Consider the following 20,034-nt stretch of genomic DNA (forward strand, 5'->3'; position numbering starts at 1 on the left):
AGTTTTTCCCTCCAAAACTGGAGTGCCACGCGTCATCGCTGGAATACCTGTTGCTAACCCGGCGCCGCGTCAGGAGAAGGGAGCGGGGATCCAGGGCTGGGGTCCAAGTCTGGAGGAGAAAGTGGCCGAACGGATCCAGAGCTCCTGGGAATGAGAGGTGCCTGAGGCCGGTTCCGGTCTGCGAGTCAGATCGGGACGCGGTCTGTGCGTCATCGCCTGTGTGGAGCACCTCCGACCGGATCTTCCCCACCCGGCCTGCTTGCCATCGTGCGCCCCGCCAGCGTGTCCTGGGCCCGGTTACCTGTCGGACGGATCATGCCATCCAGCATGTCCCAGGCCAGCCCTTGTCACACACGCGCTTTACCAGGATTGCACTTCTCAATGCGCGCTCCATTGCGAGCAAGGCTTTTACCCTGAACGACCATTTCATTAAGGAGAACTTGGATTTTCTGTTCATTACGGAGACGTGGCAGCGGGAGAACGAGCACTTTCATCTTAAAGAACTATGCCCCCTGGACTACTCCGTGTTTGGGACTCCTTGGCTCGCGCTCCGTGGAGGTGGACTTGCGCTGGTCTTTCGGGATTCTTTCTGCTGCAGTTTGATGGTCACCGCTTCGTTCAACTCCTTTGAGCTGCAGATGTGTAAGGTTGGGAAAATACACCCCTTTTACTGTGTTTTAGTTTACCAACCTCCTTGTCCTGCACGTACATTTCTTGACGACCCTAGACCTTTGGGGGTCCTATGCAAAATTTGGAGGCCCCTTTGACCATTTTAAGTAAGGCCTAAAGAAAAGCAATGACTACTTAATAACTATACGGTACATATTATTATTATTATTATTATTATTATTATTATTATTATTATTATTATTATTATTATATCTACTATAGAGCCGAGTGGCACTGCAAGACTGAACACACACTGATGAACTTGCTGAATAAAAATACTGATAAAGTGATTTTCACTGACCAAATATAAATTTTTAATTGACAACAGTTTAAGAGGCACAAGCATATATATAATTTTAATTAAATAGAGAAAATAGAATAACATTTAAATAAAATATTATATAAAATAATAAACAGAACATTCAAATGTTAGAATTTTTCAAATAAACAAAACAATAACATCTAAAACACCACAAACAAGATCAATAGTAACAATAATAATATATAACTGGCAGTTGTGACAGCCTCAGCTTTCGAGATCCTGTGTATTACAGTTTCTCTCATTGAATTGACCATCACAACTGTGCTCTGAAGCCACAACTCCATATCAGAAAGCATGGCAGAGGCACCTTCATTGAAGGTGGAGATGGCCATTCTTGCTGCTGCCTCAAGCTTACTTTCCCCACAAAACAGTCCCCTCCGTCAGCCGATGGTGAAGCTAACTAACCAGGCTCCCATCAGCACTGGTTCATAACAACACAACAGAACTAAATTAATTATGAATCATTCAAAAGACCAATATTTAGAACATTGGAGAAAGCAAACAAAGTAGACTAAATTGTTATTTGACCACCAACTAGGTCAGACAGAGATGCATTTCCTCCTCCACTGGGAAAAACTATCTTCACTATGAGAATTACACATTGGAAAAATAGACAAAAAAATAAAACTTCCCAAAGTTAACACCAGAAAAGAAGCCGGAAGTTCTCCTAGGAGAGGGGACAGCAGCTCTACTGACAGCTAAATGTGTATCTGCCTGCCACAGCCTGAGGGACTCACAACCACTTTAGGATCCCAAAATTACAGATTTGTTTAGTAGCCTATTATATAGTAATTATATTATACAACAATTTTAACTGTTGTGTAATGTAATTGTTTTGTAATATAGTGTGTTGTATCGCGATCAGTACAGTGTAGTATATATGTGACACATATGACATGTAGGCTATATAACTTTCTGTAAACTGCTTTGAGAGAGAGAGGGTCTGATTACCTCCGCTGTCTGAAAACTCCTGTTTTCTGAACAACAGTTTAAACATCGACGTACTGTGTGAAGGCATTTCATCATCTGCTGTCTTAGTTTGTAATCCCCTGTGTCTTCTTGCTGATAACAACTGTTTTCGTCTTCTCTGAGGTGATTTTCGACCGTTTTCGACGCACTTCTTTCGACATTCTGAACTACCCATTGACATATATATGGAACTACCGCGGAAATGTCAGAGCACGTCACGTGACGATTCTGAACGAATCACGTTGTCAGAAATTGGCATCAGCCAATGAGATTGCACATTTGAGTTAAATCCCCCCTTTTACTTTCACGATTGGTTGCTGATGAAAAGGAAATGACCATATTTGGATCCGACAGCATTGTAGAGGAGAGAGAGAGAGCTTTCCAATCGTATATGTCATGACGGGTGTCAGTACCCGATCCGTTCCACCGGCATGATCTGTTCTGCGCATGTGCAAGATGACACGTATGCCATGACATAGGCGTAGATGATAATGCTGCGTTCATTCCACCACCACCTTGGAATAACGGCAGCGCTTCCACCTACACGATCAGTTCTGCGCAAGATGTTCACACGTTAGCTAATAGCTAATTCGGCGGACCGCTAGCTAGGTGATTATAGCGGTAGCTAACGGTTAATTCGGCGGACCGCTAGGTGATTATAGCGGTCTGCCGTTAGCCTCCCCCGGGAAGCTAACGTTAGTTTAGCTAACGGTTAATTCGGCGGACCGCTAGGTGATTATAGCGGTTAACATATATAACAACTGTTACGTCAGTTCTACTTTACTTGTGCTCATTTAAAATACAATCACTCAATACTTGTCTTTATTGTTATTACTGTAATGTCTTAATTTAGCTGTAGCCTGTTTTTCCCATTAAGTTTGACTTAACGTTATTTTAGACTGAATCTAGCTGCAGAAACAACGTAACCAGTGGGGCGGTGCCTGCTATTTCGGGTGGCATGAACGCCGCATTATCATGTCGCCCTACGTCATGGCGCATCCGTGTCATCTTGCATCCCCAGAACAGATTGTGCAGGTGGAACGGATCGGGTACTGACAACCGGTGTCAGTACCCAATCCCGTTCCACCCGCGCCGATCGCGTCATGCAAGATGATACGTATGCATAACGTAAGCGCAGATAACACTATTTACCTGCCCAATCTGTTCCACGCTAGCCTCCACCGGGATAGCTAACAGCTAATTTGGCTAACCGCTAGCCGACAGCCTTCAGTCTAAAATAACGCATGCGCAGAACGGATCGTGCAGGCAGAACCGACAGATAGATTCAATCTAAAATAACGTTAAGTCAAACATAATGGGAAAAGCAGGCTACAGCTAAATTAAGACTTTACAGTAATAACAATAAAGACAAGTATTGAGTGATTGTATTTTAAATGAGCACAAGTAGAACTGACGTAACAGCTGTTATATATGTTAACGTTTATTTTCAAGTTTTATTTTGAGGGTCTTTTAAAGTTTACATGCTGTCTCAGCTAGCGGTTAGCCGAATTAGCCGTTAGCTAAACTAACGTTAGCTTAACTGTGGAGGCTAACGGCAGACCGCTATAATTACCTAGCAGTCCGCTGAATTAGCTATTAGCTAAACTAACGTTAGCTGGAGGCTAGCATGGGAACAGATTGGGTAGTGTCGTAAATCCTCGTACCACAGCGCGTGAACATCTTGCGCATGCGCAGAACGGATTGTGCAGGTGGAACGGATCGGGTACTGACAGCGGGGCAGACAGCGATCGCGGAGCAGCGGGATGATTTAGAACGCCAACTAGCTAGCAGTGACTCTAGGGGGCCCTCTGCTGGCCACGGGGCCCTTTGCAATTGCAAAGGTCGCTTAGTGGCTGGGCCAGCTCTGACGTCTATCATCAAACTAGATCGCGTTTTAGTCCTTGGGGATTTTAATCTGCATATTGACGATCCCTCTTGTTCGACTGCAGCTGAACTGTTGACTATTATGGATTCTTTCAATTTTGTACAGCATGTTTCTGGCCCCACGCATAAAAAAGGCCACACGTTAGATTAGGTTTTCTCTTGTGGCCTAAACATTGATAAACTGAGTGTTGAAGAATTTCAAATTAGTGACCATTGTTGTATTTCTTTTAATTTGTCACTTACCATGATGCCTACTGTCTGTAATGTTGTAACACAAAAACGCATCATTAGTGATACAACCCCTAGTGATTTCTCTGCCTCTTTTGACTCTCGCTCCTTTGTTGAATGTACCGTGGTAAAGTTGGTTTTATATTGGACATTGGATATTCGACACATTCGAAAATTCTATTATGCGGCTTGCCATTTTGAACTATTCATGTCAAAATACGTCTAATGAACTCAGCTAACCACCCTACACATAACACAAAGCTTATTAAAAAAAAAACATGCTTTGATTTTTTAAATATTAAAAAATATTAAAAAATGCTATGAATCTATTATGCGGCTTGACCTTTTGACCTATTCATGTCAAACCACTTTTGGTGAACTCAGCTAACCCCCCTACACATAACATAAAGCTTCTTTTAAAAAAAAAAAACATAAATTTTTTTTAAAATTTTTTAATGTAAAAGAAATGCTATAAATCTATTATGCGGATTGAGTAAAATTTTTAATACAAAAAAAGATCTGAATGCTTCTTCTACCAATGATGGGGTTTGGGCAGAGTGCCACAGACAAGCTATCAGAAAGTGTTTAGAGACACACTAACCCATTGTTGGCTTTGGTCTTTTAATGAGATATGGTAGCTTTGTCCTTTAATAGCTGACAACTTTTTAAGGCCCTGTCTCTACTTTTCTTGTTAACTTCAGGATTGTGTTGTACTGTTTAATGTCTAACTGTTAACCACAAGGTTGTAACATTTATTTGATTGTTCCAACCTTATTTAACCTACACCGGAAGAAGAGAACAACCTGATTGACATTTGCCTTCCCCGTTCTAGTAATGAAGCAGTAAAGGAGAGGGTCTGCAAGGCAGTTGAGGCTTGAGATAGCTATGCTGATCTTGTATAGATAAAGAAGCCATGCATTAGTCCAGCAGTCATTGACTACTATGCGGAGGAGCATCATGACGTGGGTAGGTCCAAAGCAAAACAAAAGGGAGAGTAGGATTACCGTCAGCAGCTTTGAAATCCGTTTACGTTCCTGTTCCTCTGTGGCCTGGTTGGATTTCACCGCCACACAGATCCTCCAGGTGGAAAACACCACCAGGAGAACGGGAACAATGAAGCCTAGGATGAAGCGTGCTACATTAGCTCGAGCCAGGTTCTCTGACAGTGGGATAAAGATATCAAAGCACAATGAAAGCTCATTGTTTTCACGGTATGAGTCCTCCCAGCTGATGGTGGTGATATTGAAACAGACCACCAACACCCAAATGACAACACTGACCGCAGTTGCAGTGCTAACCTTCCTCAAGAAAGTGTACTTTAATGGATGAACCACTGCCAGGTAGCGGTCAATAGCGATGCAGCAGAGGAGAGCATCGCTGGTGTAAAAGTTAGTGAAGAGAGAGTAGACAGATAGCACGCAAACGTAGCCCCCGTGGGCCCAAACTCCATTCCACAGGAAGTCCAGCCACAGAGAAAGGCCGATAGTGAAGATCAGGTCACTCAGGGCCAGATTGAATAGATACACACCAAGCTCGTTGTTCTGTCTAATATGCTGCAAGGACACATAGAGGGAGAAGATGTTGGACGGGATGGCAGTGATGATGATAGCCAGGTAGAAAAACAGAAAAGACCTTCTCCTGGATGCGCTGTCAAACGAGTAACATTCTGAATGATTTGCGGCCAGGGTTAAATTTTCCATTGCAGATGTGATGTTCGAATGCACACACCTTGTAGAGAAACAAGGAAGGAAATACATAAGAAATAACACAATGTATATGAATTAGGGTTATCTCGACTTGAAAGCCTGTATTATGAACTAGAGGTGTGAAGTTCGAAAAAAGCCATGGGCATTTAGAAGTCAGAGAGAATCTACTAAAAGATGCTATTGAGTTGCATCATGGGATATGTAGGATTATGTGTATTCTGGCTTGACACATGGTTGAGACTAAAATTCAGGATACCTCAGCCTCTGCTGCTTTGATTTTGACATTAAATAAAACACAATGTGTCATGTGAGAGCCCCAACTTTATTGAAGTCAAATTCTAAATTGCTGGAGGAACCCTTTAAAGTACTATGCAAGGAGTCTTGCTCTATTTTTGCAAATTAATGACAAATTGCTTTACCCTACTGTTGAACATTTTCTCAGAAGTCTTGAGATTTGTTTCCATCTTCCAGGAAACTTTTGGTTTTAGCACATTTCCGTAAATTAGGATTATCATCTTGCAGAGTGTAGTAACTTTAATCTGCTTTTTTTTTCTATTGTCAGACTACTGAAAGTGATCTGCCTAAGACATTTCATTCACAACTTGTGCAGCCTCTAGATGTTATCTGTGATGGCCTATCATTGCATTGTCTTGTGAAGCACTTTGTAACACCTGTTTTAAAGTGCTATATAAATGAATTTATTATTGTTATAAAGCAAGTTTCAAGTCTAAATGTAATTCTTTACACTTTGCTGAAATGAATCGAAACTAATGGCCTCCTTGAAGTTACAACATCAATCTAAAAACTTGCTTTGCTTTAATCCTTTGGAGCGTTTAGCAATAATTAAGTATGGGCCTATACACTAGTAACACGCTACTTAATGCGCTACAGCATAAAAAACCTGTTGTATGGTCCTTTCAGTATCAAAGTGTCTACCATACATTTACAGTACTCTGCAGGTATTTCATAAAGAAAAGCATAAACTCAATTCAACTCATATGAAGGTCTACTTACTCTTTATTCAGTTGTTTTTGCTCCAAATTCTGTTCATAAAATGTATTATTATCAAAATGGATGGATGAATGAATGGATACATCCAGTTGTCTTGTCTTCCACTGCTCAATCAGTCAGCTTAAAGAAACAGGAAGAGGCAGCAGCTGTCGCTTTGTCGACCCTGACTACTGAATATGGGAGACAGGCCATGACAGAACAAATTACCGGGGTTGGAGGACCACATGGCACATTTCATTTAGGTACTGAGTCTATGATGTTGCTTGTCTTTATGTTTGGTGTGTCAATATAGATATGGACTAAATTAAGGTGATGTTGATTATTGTCTGATAAAGGAATACACATCTGTTTGAACATAATTGTTTCCATGGTATTGCTATCTTGTTATGGCTGAGTCTACGTACATATATATATATATATATATATATATATATATATATATATATATATATATATATATATATATATATATATATATATATATATAGTCTGTCTTAAAAACAATACTCACAAGTCTATATGTACATTAAAAACATTATTAGTTGCTCTAATTGTTCCTCTTGCCCATGCTGGCCACAAAGAGACCCCTTCTTAAAGTAATTTCAATGTAAGTGACAGGGAAAAAATACACACTCCTCATTCTGGGTAAAAGTAATTTTAAAAGTTCAGTCAAAGTTAATGTGAGGCTTCAGCAAAGTTAGACAAATAAAAAAGGGATCTTCCAAAGTAGTACAGTTCCTGTTTGTGATACTATCCATCTGCTGTGGCTCAGCAAAGAGTGAATTGAAATGTAAATGTGATCTTGTTCACAGTCAACCATTGTACATTTCAACAATAAAATATTTGATTTGTTCAATACAAAATCAACACAAGGAAATAGGTTTGGTTTCAGAAGTGAAGGGGCCATAATAAAGTAAAAAAAAAAAATTTCCCCACAGAAAATTATGCCATCGCATTAACATAAAATTGTCAGTAAAACGGCATCAGGACGTGAACACTTAGTTTCCACCTTTAGTATTACCTCCTAAAATACACAGTCACAAATAATAATTTGTTTTCCATTTGATTTGTTAATTAAAATGGAACAAATAGATAATTGTGTTGTTAGGAAATTCCATAAGAGCTCTCTGACCATTTCCTCCTCACAAAAACTCCCCAACATTTCTCTAAAGCTTTCCTAATCTCTTTCTGAGCAGTCTCACTGATTAAACAGTATATTATAGGATCCGCTGTACTGTTTATGGTAGTCGTGGCAACTGTGACCAGGTATAGATCTCTGAGCCTTGTGGCCCAGATGCAGGCCCCGGGCTCCAGTATGGCCCTGAGCAGCATGACAGTCTGATAGGGCATAAAGGCCACTATGTATGTTAGAATAAGGAAAAACAGCAGCAGTCCCACTTTCCTGCGCTCCTCTGACTGGATGGAGTTGCTCTGTCGCAGTGACCACATGATCTGCTGAAAGCAAAAGGTCATGATGAAGACAGGGACCAAGAAACCCAGGGTGACTCGTGTAAGGGCGATGTGAGCATCTTCTTGTGTCATGGGCATTTGCTCCTCACACAAGCTTCTTGAGGAGAAAGCTTGCAGCGCCCCCGTGTGGTCAAGTAAGATGATGTGGATGGCAATCTCCAAAGTCCAAACAGCAATACTCACAACTGCTGCTGTGTGCACCTCTCGGACCCAGTGAAAGTGGAGAGGATAGACCACTGCTAGGTAGCGATCGACAGAGAGGCAGCAAAGGAGGCCTGAGCCGACGTAAAAGCTGTTGTGCATGATCACAGCCACTAAACTGCAGAGACCACCCAGAGGCCTCTGCAGGGCTAGCTCAATCCACACAGGCAGAGAGATTGTGTAGAGCAGGTCTGAAATGGACAGGTTGATGAGGTAGACTGCCGTGCTGTTCCCATTCCTCATCAGCATCCAGGCTACATACAGAGACAGGCAGTTAGCCGGAAAGCCCACAATAAAAAAAAGAGAATAGACAGCTGGATACATGTGCTTTTCCACTGAAGACTCCACGGTGCAGGATGTAGATGTGCTCGCATTTGTTTGGTTGAGAACCGCTGCATCCATCGTAACGTTATAATGACTGAAACTGACCAAACCTGAATGTGAATGGAAATGGAGAGAGACCTGTGTGCTGTTGAACTGAGATAAGCTCCACAATGCAAATAGTTCCTGGTAAAACATGCTTTGCCATGCCCGAAGTGAAAACAACATCCAATGCTTTCATTGTGACTGTCATTTCATTTCTGCAGCTTTTATAGTCAACAAAACAAAACCACCCCAAAGATTTAACTGGATATAAAAGTTTGTAGATGAATAAATGATACTGTGCTGTCAGCTGTTCTCATTATATATATATATATATATATATATATATATATATATATATATATATATATATATATATAAAATTTATCTTTTGACATTTTGGAGGGGGCCGACCCCTAGGTTGTCAACCATTGAAGCATCAGTAATAAAAATCTAATAATATAGTGTTAGTGTAGAATAATAAACCTGTCAGGGCATGTGTGAAAAGACTTTGGAAAACAGCATTTTGATGCTAACACATACTTACTCTGACCAAAATCTGACTATTTGGATTTGAAACCCATTAAAATTTTAATAAATTAAATAATGGACCCACCCTTTAAGTGAAAATTTTTGTCAAAGCATTGTGCTCTTGAGGCAAGGTCGGCTCAGACAGCCCAGGGCCCCAGGAAGTGCGGAGGACTTTGAAGTAAATAAAAAAATAGCCCTCTGGCCCAAAAATACTTTTTCCCCATAGACTTGCATGACAAAAGGTGACATCTGTAAATCAGTGGATAATTGTTTTGAGCGTCACAACTCCCTTGAAACGAGAGAATCTGAATTTGATTAATTTGGTCCGATAACATTTGGAAAGTCTAGAAGAGCTGCACAATTAAATAATTTAATCCCCATTCAAGTTAGTGGAGCGCCAAACCTGAAGTAGCCAGTTCGGTCTGGGGAATTCTCTAGTGCGCCTTTTCTATGGGCCACACAGTGCGGAAGCAGTGCCGATCATCCGGATCCATGATGCATTTATGCGTCACTAAGCAACTCTCATAGGAATGAACGGGGCTCCGTCTCAAACACTGTAACCAGTTCTTATACATCCATGAGACAGCCCACTAAGCAGAACCAGAGCTCAAGAGTGTGGTCCAGGAAGTGCAAATCCCATTCATTTTCTCCATAAGGATTTTGTGAAAAGTCATTGTGAAATGAAAGTTTATGCTCCTGTAAAAGGCACAAGTTCGTATAAAATCAACCTTGTTTTAAGAAAAACTTGTTTTATTTGAGATGTCATGAAGAAGTACTACACTACCTTAAGCGTAGCAGCAACGTCTCTGATTGGTGGAGCTCTCTGTTACCATGGAAATGTTTACCGCACCCGCAAACCGGCAAACAGCAAGTGAGCTGCTACCACTGAAGTCTATGATCGTTTTTGTACCTTTGTCTTTCTTTCAGTTTTACATTTTTTTTTATGTTTTGTAGTTATAATTCATCTCAAGCCAATCTGCTATGAGATTAATCCTTTTATACTAAGAATTTTCTAAAACGTCGATGGAGCAATTGAATAGGGAAAATCACTTCCAGAACCACAGTCTATAGAGAATGTGTTACTGGAACAAGAATCCAATGACACTAAGAGAGGTCTGGTGTTTGCTTGAAGTCCATATTTAGTCTAATATCTAAGGATCAGAAAGGCTTGTTGGATGACTTCCAATGTAAATAAAAAAATCCCTCAAAGGACATCTCCCTTGCCGTGTCAACATAATTTCAGTAAAATGACATCAGTAACTAAACCCTTTCCACCCTTGGTGTCTTAGTGGACACGGTCCCAAATAATGATTTCTTTGCAATTTGATTTGCAATTATTGGTTCAAAATGACACAAATAGATAATTCTGTTGTTAGGAAACGGACTGAATTGCATTAGAGCTCTCTGACCATTCCCCCCTCACAAAACTCCCCAATATTTCTCTAGTTTTTTTTTGTCTCTTTTGAATGCAGGGCTTTTACTTATAATTAAATGTTTTTTACATAGTGGTATTGGTAATGGAGAATTCTGTTAGTTCAGTTGTGTTTCATTAAGTTGGAATTTGGCAAAGCATTGTGCTCCTGATGAAAGGCAGGCTCAGACAGCCTGCTAAGCAGCACCAGAATAGGAATAGGGATCTGGTTACCAGCTGTGACAGTGGTGCTGGGATTGTTTTTACCTTGAGAGTCTGTGTGCGTGCGTATGTGTGTGTCATCATGAAAAAATTTGGTCTTGGAGGCATCTACTGTAGCAGGAACTACCACAGAGGCAGTTTTGAGTACTTTGATAGGCCAATTTTATTTTACATTGCAACAAGAAATTGTTGACACCAAGAAGCCTATCCACTGAGATGACAGTGAGGCCTGGCCCCATTGTTCGTTTTTAGTCCATTTTTAGACTAATATCTAGGTATCACAGCTCACCAAATAAAGGCTTGCCGGATGTGCTGGTGTTCCAATGTTAAAATAAATTAATAGGAAAAATATCCGCCCACTCCGATCTGTGCAACGAATGCCAACGAAATCTTTCCTATAAATGAATGATTCACAGATCAGGCAGTGTGGATGCTTTTCCTATTTTCTATGAAGTATTTGAATGTTGGTAACATTGTAATCCGGATTTACATTGTATTTCAACAGTTGTTTCATTCTCTTTTGGTTTCTAACAGCACAATATACAATGTACTGTAATAAAGATATATTTTAAACCAGTATAATTACCGAGAGAGGCTATGTTATAGATGTACACGAGGTAGAACCAGACTAAATAAAGTGGTGCCACTGATCTATGATGGGTTGAATGAAACAGAATCTCTTCTGAGCCTGAGAACGTTAAAATAGTATTTTATCAATTTAACATTGCACCTCTAACCATAACATTGTATCAAAAAGAAACAGAGAAAGTGGCTTTATTATTAATCCTTGTCAAGAACGGGTGCTTACATACTTACCCTTAATGCAATTCATCCACCAAGTAGCCTGGAGCTTCAAACGTCATGCACAGATGAGGAGCCAGAGATCTGGTAAGCTTCAAGATAAACTAAATTGTCTTCAAATCAGCTCTGACTAAAATAACATATCTAGAGGCATTTAGTAAACTTTAAGCAGCTGCCTCTGGAGCTGTAAAAGGTTTCATACATTTTTCATACTTTGATGTGTAAAATCGGCACACTTCAAAACATTAAATTTAAAAATCCCTCAGAGCTCTGGGCATAGGGACTCAGCTTGGCAACCAGAGGGTCACTGGTGTGGTAGTATGTGTTTAGACTGGTAGCTGGAGTTCACCTCCTGGGCACTACTGAGGTCCTTGAGCAAGGCACCAAACTCCCAACTCCTTGAAGTGCTTTCAATGAGCAGCCCCCGCTCACTCTCACATCTCTCTACTTAGTGCATGTTTGCCTCTGTGGAAAAATGTAATTTGACATTGGGATCATTCAAAATATTTCCTTTTCTTTTCTTCACCAAATAAGGCTTGTTGGATGTGCTGGAGTTCCAGTGTAAAAAAAAACAAAACACTTTTACTGGAGATACTGGAATACTACCCACGAATTTGGGCTGTTACTAAGTTAATTGCTAAGATCTGGGAACACAGCACATGGTTCAGGTTACTTGGCAGGGGCCACCAGTTATCAGATTTTAAACAAATCACATGACTGCTTGTGTTTCTTACCCAGTCTGACTCATTTTTATGTCACTGCTTTCACCGTTGCTCATTTTGGTAGTGTTCGCTTGTTTACAACCTGCCTGATTTACTGCTGTTGTAGAGATGACATTCTGTTCCAAGATCTCAGCGAATAACTTGGAAACAACAATGTTATAACCAAGGAAAATAAATCTATGAAAATAATAACCGATATGCAATATACAGATATTATACTTTAATATTTATGTCACGTTAAAGGAAAACAACCAAGCCTTTTGCAGGATGGATTTACATTTTTTCTTTTTTTCTTTTTTTAAATTCTATACTTAATTAACTACAAAAACTTTATTCGTCGTGAAAAGATTTGTCTTGTGCTTGCAGTGCTGACAAAAATAAATCATTCTAGGAGCATGTCTTCATACAGTCACATAGGTGTAAGTTTATTCGTAAGTAAGCAAAAGATTACGTTTTTGCATTTATGCCACTTCAGGTATCACATTAAATTAATGTTACAAATCGTACACAGTTACACAGATGTTTCAGCAACAGTGACGGTTGTTCACACTGTAAAGAAATACCAACATGACTGTGTGAGTTTCTACCCATCAGGCTACTGTGACTTTGAATTGTAAATAAACTGTACAAAGCAACAAATTGTACAAGCATGCAAATATATGGGCAGTGTGTAGGTGGCCATTCTCTTATGTTGGAGTCAAAGAAAGGATACATGTGTTACAATGTCAGAAACAGAAGGGAGAATACATGGTTATAAAATATTTGTTTTTGGGTTTTCAACAGTAAAATATTACAAGACAGTAGCTATGTTTCCATCCACACGTTTTTATCCGAATTAAGTGATATCGAATGAAAAATGCCTCATGGAAACAGTAAAATTCGATAGAATTTCAGCAATATTGACTCAAAGGAAATACCTTCGGTCTCATCGGATTTTCTCTTGATCGATATACGGCTTATGCGATAAATGCTGATGGAAACGTTATTTGCCGAATAAATTAATGAATTGCGATTAAGTTTTAGGTCATTTTATGGTTGCAACCTGCCACAAAACAAAGAAGAAGATTTAGTTCATTTCCGCCCAGTATTTCCGCTCTGTTTGCACTCATGACAGGTGTCAACAAAGACAGATGGAAGTGGACGAACGAGGAGACAAGAGACTTTTTGAATTTAATTTACGAGCAAAATATAAGGGCTATTTTAGATAGCAAAAATCTAAGAAATGCCATCATTTATCAGGAACTCGTGAAGGAAATGGCCAACAAAGGTTACGACAAGCCGTGGGACATCCTCCGGAGTAAATAGAAGGCGCTCAAACAGCAATACACGTCTCAAAAAAGAGAGTTGTCTCGCAGTGGTGCCGGAGGGAAAATAAAAGGCAAGGCAAGTTCCACCTTTTTCATGAGCTGGATCAGATCCTCAGCCAAAGGCCCATCATAGCTTCCTTGGCTTCTAATATTAACAACAACAACAACTACTTTTGTCTAGCAAAACTTTGTTTGCAAATCTTTGCTTGAATATTGTGCGATTCAGTGCGATAATGAATGGAAACACCTTAAAATGTCTCAAATCAATTCGATATACTAATTTAATTGCAAAACAGCATGTGACGTCATTACGCACAGGTTTTTATTCGCTTTAAAGCTGTTGGATGGAAACACACTTTCACCAGCTTTATTCGCATGAGTTTTTTTACCGAACTTCAGATAATTCGATTGACAAGTGGATGGAAACTTAGCTAGTAACAGCAACACCATGTTACAGTACAGAGACACAGGCTGAGACATATATACAGAGACATGCACACAGATGGGTGTGGGACATCTTACCATTAAAGTGTCATATAAAGACCTTACTGTTACACAGAGACACAAAGTCTGTTTCCATCTCTTTGGTACATTAATTCCATTATCTTAGTTTGATGCAATTACTTCTGCAATATAAAACACAATCTGGTAATGCTGTTTAATTATGTAGCAGTGTTATTATTGTATTAAGTCTGAAAGCATTTCTAATGAAACAGTTAGGGCATAAGTGTTAGAATGGCATATGCGGTAAATTGAGTCCCATATCCTATAACGAAAGAGTTACATCTTCTCCCATGCATTAAAAATGGTCATGCTTTCCTCTGGTCTGTTGATATGACCAGTGAGGAGTGTTGATGTCTGGTCGTATGTGATCATCTGTGATGATGTCTCGCCCTCCTTCTCCCTAACTTTCCTCCTGAAGTGCTGCCTGCCCAGAGAAGACATGGGTTCAGGACACTATTAAAGGACAATTCCGGTGCAAAACAAACCTAGGGGTTATTAACAGATGTGTACCCACTCGATTGCTCTTTGGGACATGTTTTCATGCTAATTGAATGTGTTTGTAGCTTGAAAGAAGCTAGCTTACAACACTAGTATTCGGGGCACAGGGAAAGTAAAAACAAATCGCTATTCATACCACTAAAAAGGCTAAAAATATCACCAAACTTCAACGGTAGCATAATGAGGGTCCCTAAATGTTAACCGAAGCATTGAGAACATTGTAAGTGTACAGACAGTTTATTGAACGAAGAGCTGCGGGAGCTCCATGAAAGGGCTACGAGAGATAGAGAGCTACCGGCCTCGTACTTCGGGAAACTGGTGGTGTACCTGCGGACATTGTGAAGCTATGGCCACCGAAAAGGAGCGTCTGTGTTGCACGGAGTGAGACCTGTTGCGTCGCGACACCCAAGAGACGCTGTGTTTTGTACAGTCTGAAGATTTCCCCTCTCTGATAAACAGGGCTGTACTTGAAACTTTTTTTCCATGTCTCGAAAATAAATTGGAGACAGCGACCCAGACCGGAGGGACCAGATGGACAGTTATCCACTGAGTAAGTAGCTACACTAGACAAGTTATGTTTTACATCGGTGCGATTATTTCAGATATATTGAGCAAATTGCTTTTGATTTTAGTTTGTATCGCCAGCTGTAAGTCATGACTGGTTTTCAAGACGGCGGCCTCATGTAAACATGAACGCGAGTGTCTTTATAATCTCTTTTCAATAAACTGTCTGTACACTTACAAAGTCCTTAATGCTTCAGTTAACATTTAGGGACCCTCATTATGCTACTGTTGAAGTTTGGTGATATTTTGAGCCTTTTTAGTGGTACAAAATAGCGATCTGTTTTTACTTTCCCTGTGCCCCGAATACTAGTGTTGTAAGCTAATCAGTGGTCTGCGCTAGCTTCTTTCAAGCTACAAACACATTCAATTAGCATGAAAACATGTCCCAGAGAACAATCGAGTGGGTACTCATCTGTTATTAACCCCTAAGTTCATTTTGCGCCGGAATTGTCCTTTAAGAAGGCCGAATTATGTTCCCCAGAAGACCTCCCTCCTTTTTTTGTTTTTTAGGGTTACAGTATGTCCCATGTGGCGCAAACAATCAAAGAGAAAGTTCAAACCTCACAGTATTGAGCAGGGTCTTATTTAATGTGAATTCAGATAACATAAGTATTACTTCAAATATGGTTATTATCTTTTGTAAAAATGACTAACAATTTCATTATGTGAAATTGTAAAACGAAAAAACTCATTAAAACAATCCTGCAGATCAGATTGAGTTTACTTCAGTTTTAACACTTCTCAACAGGTTTGAGCCTGTGGAGGTGGTGCGGTCGGTCATTGTTCTGTTAATGCTCCATTGCTTGAAGAGACCCCTGACTTTTCCCCTGAAGTTCCTTCCTACAATGACGTAGAGGATGGGGTTAAGAACACTGTTGAAGAAAGCTAAGTACATGAAGATTGTGCGGCAGATCTCTAGATTGGTGATGATGCTACATCCACTCAGGACTTCAGCTTTTCTGAGTGTTTCCAGTATCATTACCACGTGGTGTGGCACCCAGCAAATCACAAATGCCAAGAGGACCACCAGCACCAGAGTGGTGGCCTTCTGCTCCGTTTTCTGGCTGTTTGAGCTTTCAATTAACCGGTTATTCAGAGAGTTAATAATAACGAGAGTGCAGTAGGAAATGATGCAAATGGGTATGATAAAGCCGAATGTATTCTGCATCCCGTCAAACAGGAGCTGTTCCTTGGGATCTGTGTAATTAAGAATGCACATACTTTTATTCAATTGAGAGTAGTAGACCACTTTCCTGTATACGAGTGTGGGGACGCTCAGGAGCAAGCCAAAACCCCACACAAGCAGACAGGCCAGTTTGGCAAATTTTGTCCTACTTATTCCTTTATGGGACAGCGGGTGCACAAGTGCAATATAGCGATCTATGCTAATCAGAACAAGGAAGTAGATGCTGCAGTAGGCGTTCATGTTGATGGGAAGGACGAACAGTGAGCACAGGAGATGAGAAAAGGGCCAGTCATATCTGTTGATTACATATGCAGCCCACAAAGGCAAACACGCCATTAAGAAAAAGTCAGCAGCAGCCAGGTTGCTCAAGTAGATCTCAGCCACGGTGCAGGCCTTCTTATGGAGGCAGAAAACCATCAGCACAAAACCATTCATCCCAATTCCCAGCACACAGATCAGCAGCATATACGCCGGGACCACAGTCCACTGCCAATCTTTGACTTCTGCTTGAGGACACTCTGTGTTGTTTTTGTCTCCAAATGTAGTCGCAGTGCTGAAATTAGCAGAGTCGCTGTGGAGAGTTAAAGGGAAGGCAAACCAGACAAGATTAAAACAAAGACGATTTGAAAGTAACTTTAAAGTTTTCTTTAACATTTTGTTATTATCATGAATACATACAATACTGTGAAATATTCAATTTCAGTGTCAAATCCTAACAGAAGTTATCTCAGGACACTCAGATAAAGTAGGTCTAGACCACACTACCAGAAACCGGACAAAACCCCCAAGAGCATGCATTTGGTGCGACAGCATCGAGTCAGTTTTACAATGATCTTGTCACATCTCCTTGGTAGCTTTTCAAATAAAACTCTGCAGGTAAATACATTGTTATGGCTGTTTGTGGTCTTGCCAGAGACTTCCAAAGCATGGCTGTAGGAGCCACATATCATGTTCTTTATGGTCTCACAGTGTGTTTATGCATCTCTCAGTGTTTAGTCCCTCGCTGCAGCACTTTGTTGGACTGCTTACAGCCACAACAATTACCTTGTATGTGTGTTATATTTTAGACAAAAACTAAAAGAGAAGAAAAGACAAGGGAACGTGAATTGTGAACTATATTTTGAGTTATTTGTATGTAATCAAAGAAACACCATTTGTATTGGTTTTACCTGGAATGCACAAAATGAAAGAAATATTCATAAAAAATAAAAATGAAAATCCTTTACTAAAATTTCTTAAGTATTAATAAATTATTTGTTTGATACTAGACTAATTTTGTGAGCTGACACTACTCTTAATATAGTGATGTTAGTGTGTATGTGTACGTTCCGAGAGTATGGAACTGTGTGTTAAAGCATTGTTCTCACCAATGCCCAATACAAAATTCTCCTAAGGAAAATAAGAAAGTCTTGAGTATATTGATGAGAATTTCACTGATCATTTTCCTAAAGATTCACTCTATTTCTGGGGGTGAAAGTGCAAAACCAAAAACCACTTGTGCAAGCAAAGGAAACGAAATTCTGGAATCAGACGTTTCCAAAAACACTTGTAATATATGATAATAGTGAAAGAAAGAAATAATGGAATAATATCTGAGTTACACTAGTAGGTGGCAGCTTCCCTGTCAAATGGGGGATGAAAGATGACATTCACTGGGATTCCGGGCTTCGGGGCTTAGGGCACTGACCATGAACAGTCTGGATCAACCCAAGTACATTTCCAAGCAAGTTTTGATTTGGATTGTGCAATAAGCCAGTTTACAAAGAATATGTAAATATGTAGTATCTTACTGGGACATTTTGGGACAGATTGGAGGGGATTTCTATGGGTGAAGTACACACCGCGATACACTATTAGAGCAAATGACATTTAACCATGTATCTAGCTAATTTAAAAAGCTCACGCTACTGTATTGTGTGAACAGTTCCTTCTAGAAACTATTTCTGCAGAGCCACCAAATGGCGGAGCTCAGCGCTGCCCAAGAAGATTGTGATTGCTTACAAGAAATGCAAACAATCCAGAGCGTTTTTTTTTCTCCTATCCCAGAATGTGTGTTTGGTGTAGCCAGACCTTACTCCACAGCGCTGTGAGATAGGTCTGGCAATGTGAGACTTCTGTAAGCCATATGCAATTTAGAATATTATTTTTGAAAGTATTCACATATGAAATAGGGTACGGCATTCATTATGATACATTTACTTTAATATAATACATTTATACCTATATTTATGTTTTAGCAAAACACAAATTTGTCTTATTTGTTTTTTTAAATTAAAGCAGTTGTGGGACAGGCTGTTTGTCTACAAATAACAACACAGCAGCATTTTTCTTGCACTTGTGTGCATGTTATAGTTGAAAGGTGGAAGAAGTAACCAGATCTTTAAAGTAAAATTAGCAATACTACAGTTTAGGAATCTATTACAAGTCATGTATTAATTTCTTCCCTTATGTTAAATCTTTTTTTTTTATTAATTGGAATATGCAAAATAAGTGGAGTAGAACTATAATAAGCAGATAATGGACCTCAAAATTGTACTGAAGTACGTAAATGTAATTGCCTAACGATATTCTCCACCACTGATTATTATTTAGCACATATTTAATGCTTTCAATTGAAATGCATTAGGAGCCTTTGTTTAACTCTTCTTACAATATTTCTGTATCAGCATAGCACAAACAGTACAGCAGTTTTAAAACAGATCTTACTGACTACACATTGGAGCAAAATCTTATCATCATCCTGCACTAAACATGTTGAGACAAATATAGTGAGTAATGCAATCTAGATGTAGACGTGTATGTGAACAACAAATACTTGGTTTCTGGATTAACCCTTTTCTGTTTGAGATCACTTTTTTGTAAAGGTGAGTACATTTTTTAAAATAAATTATCTGTATACTGCCATTCACAGACAATGTTAAAAAACACAAAATAATACTGACAGAAAACATTGTTAAGCTGTTAATGGCCCTTGTTAATATTCTAACTACAGTGAATAATGGCAAAACTAAAAAAGTAGTATACAATCAAAATGAAGCTTATGCGTACCTTGTATGCATAAGATCCATTCTTTCTCAGGAAGTCGTAAAATGTCCAGATACACTGCACTGCTCCAGTAGCCTACCTTCTTCTACTGTTCTCTGTCTGTCTCTGACTAGCTTAAGGAAAGGAGAAAGGAAATTATGATGTCAGACAACTTGGAGCTATTAGTTGGCATGCTCCCTCCTCCAGTCTATCCCTCTTCTGTTTTTCCTCCATCTAGTAGCATTGTATACACAGCCTGTCTGTCTGCCATGGAGTGTGACTTTCTTATAATATGATCTCTGTTATGTTTATAACTCAGTAGAAAACGCCCCCACACTGTAATTCACATAGCATACTTTCCACTTAGCAAATATTTACAAACAAGCTGTGGGAACAGATTGTGTGTTTATTTCGCAAAGTAGAAATTTTAGGTCCTTTTAA

At 39.6% G+C, this 20,034-nt stretch overlaps 2 protein-coding genes across 2 annotated transcripts; both read right to left on the minus strand.

Moving 5' to 3' along the window:
* Nucleotides 1-209: 209 nt before the first annotated feature.
* LOC120548920 (psychosine receptor-like) lies at nt 210-8,709 on the minus strand. The gene is made up of 3 exons (XM_039785427.1): nt 8,072-8,709; nt 4,857-5,800; nt 210-343 (listed from the first exon to the last, which is right to left on the minus strand). The coding sequence occupies exons 1-3, from the start codon at nt 8,707-8,709 to the stop codon at nt 210-212; spliced, it is 1,716 nt and encodes a 571-aa protein (XP_039641361.1).
* A 7,243-nt stretch (nt 8,710-15,952) lies between these two features.
* Nucleotides 15,953-19,833, minus strand: LOC120548802 (B2 bradykinin receptor-like). The gene is made up of 2 exons (XM_039785286.1): nt 19,618-19,833; nt 15,953-17,140 (listed from the first exon to the last, which is right to left on the minus strand). The coding sequence occupies exons 1-2, from the start codon at nt 19,635-19,637 to the stop codon at nt 16,093-16,095; spliced, it is 1,068 nt and encodes a 355-aa protein (XP_039641220.1). The 5' UTR covers nt 19,638-19,833; the 3' UTR covers nt 15,953-16,092.
* Between the last annotated feature and the right edge of the window lie 201 nt (nt 19,834-20,034).

This window comes from Perca fluviatilis, chromosome 20 (assembly GCF_010015445.1).
Source record: "Perca fluviatilis chromosome 20, GENO_Pfluv_1.0, whole genome shotgun sequence".
In the NCBI taxonomy this organism is placed as follows: Eukaryota; Metazoa; Chordata; class Actinopteri; order Perciformes; family Percidae; genus Perca; species Perca fluviatilis.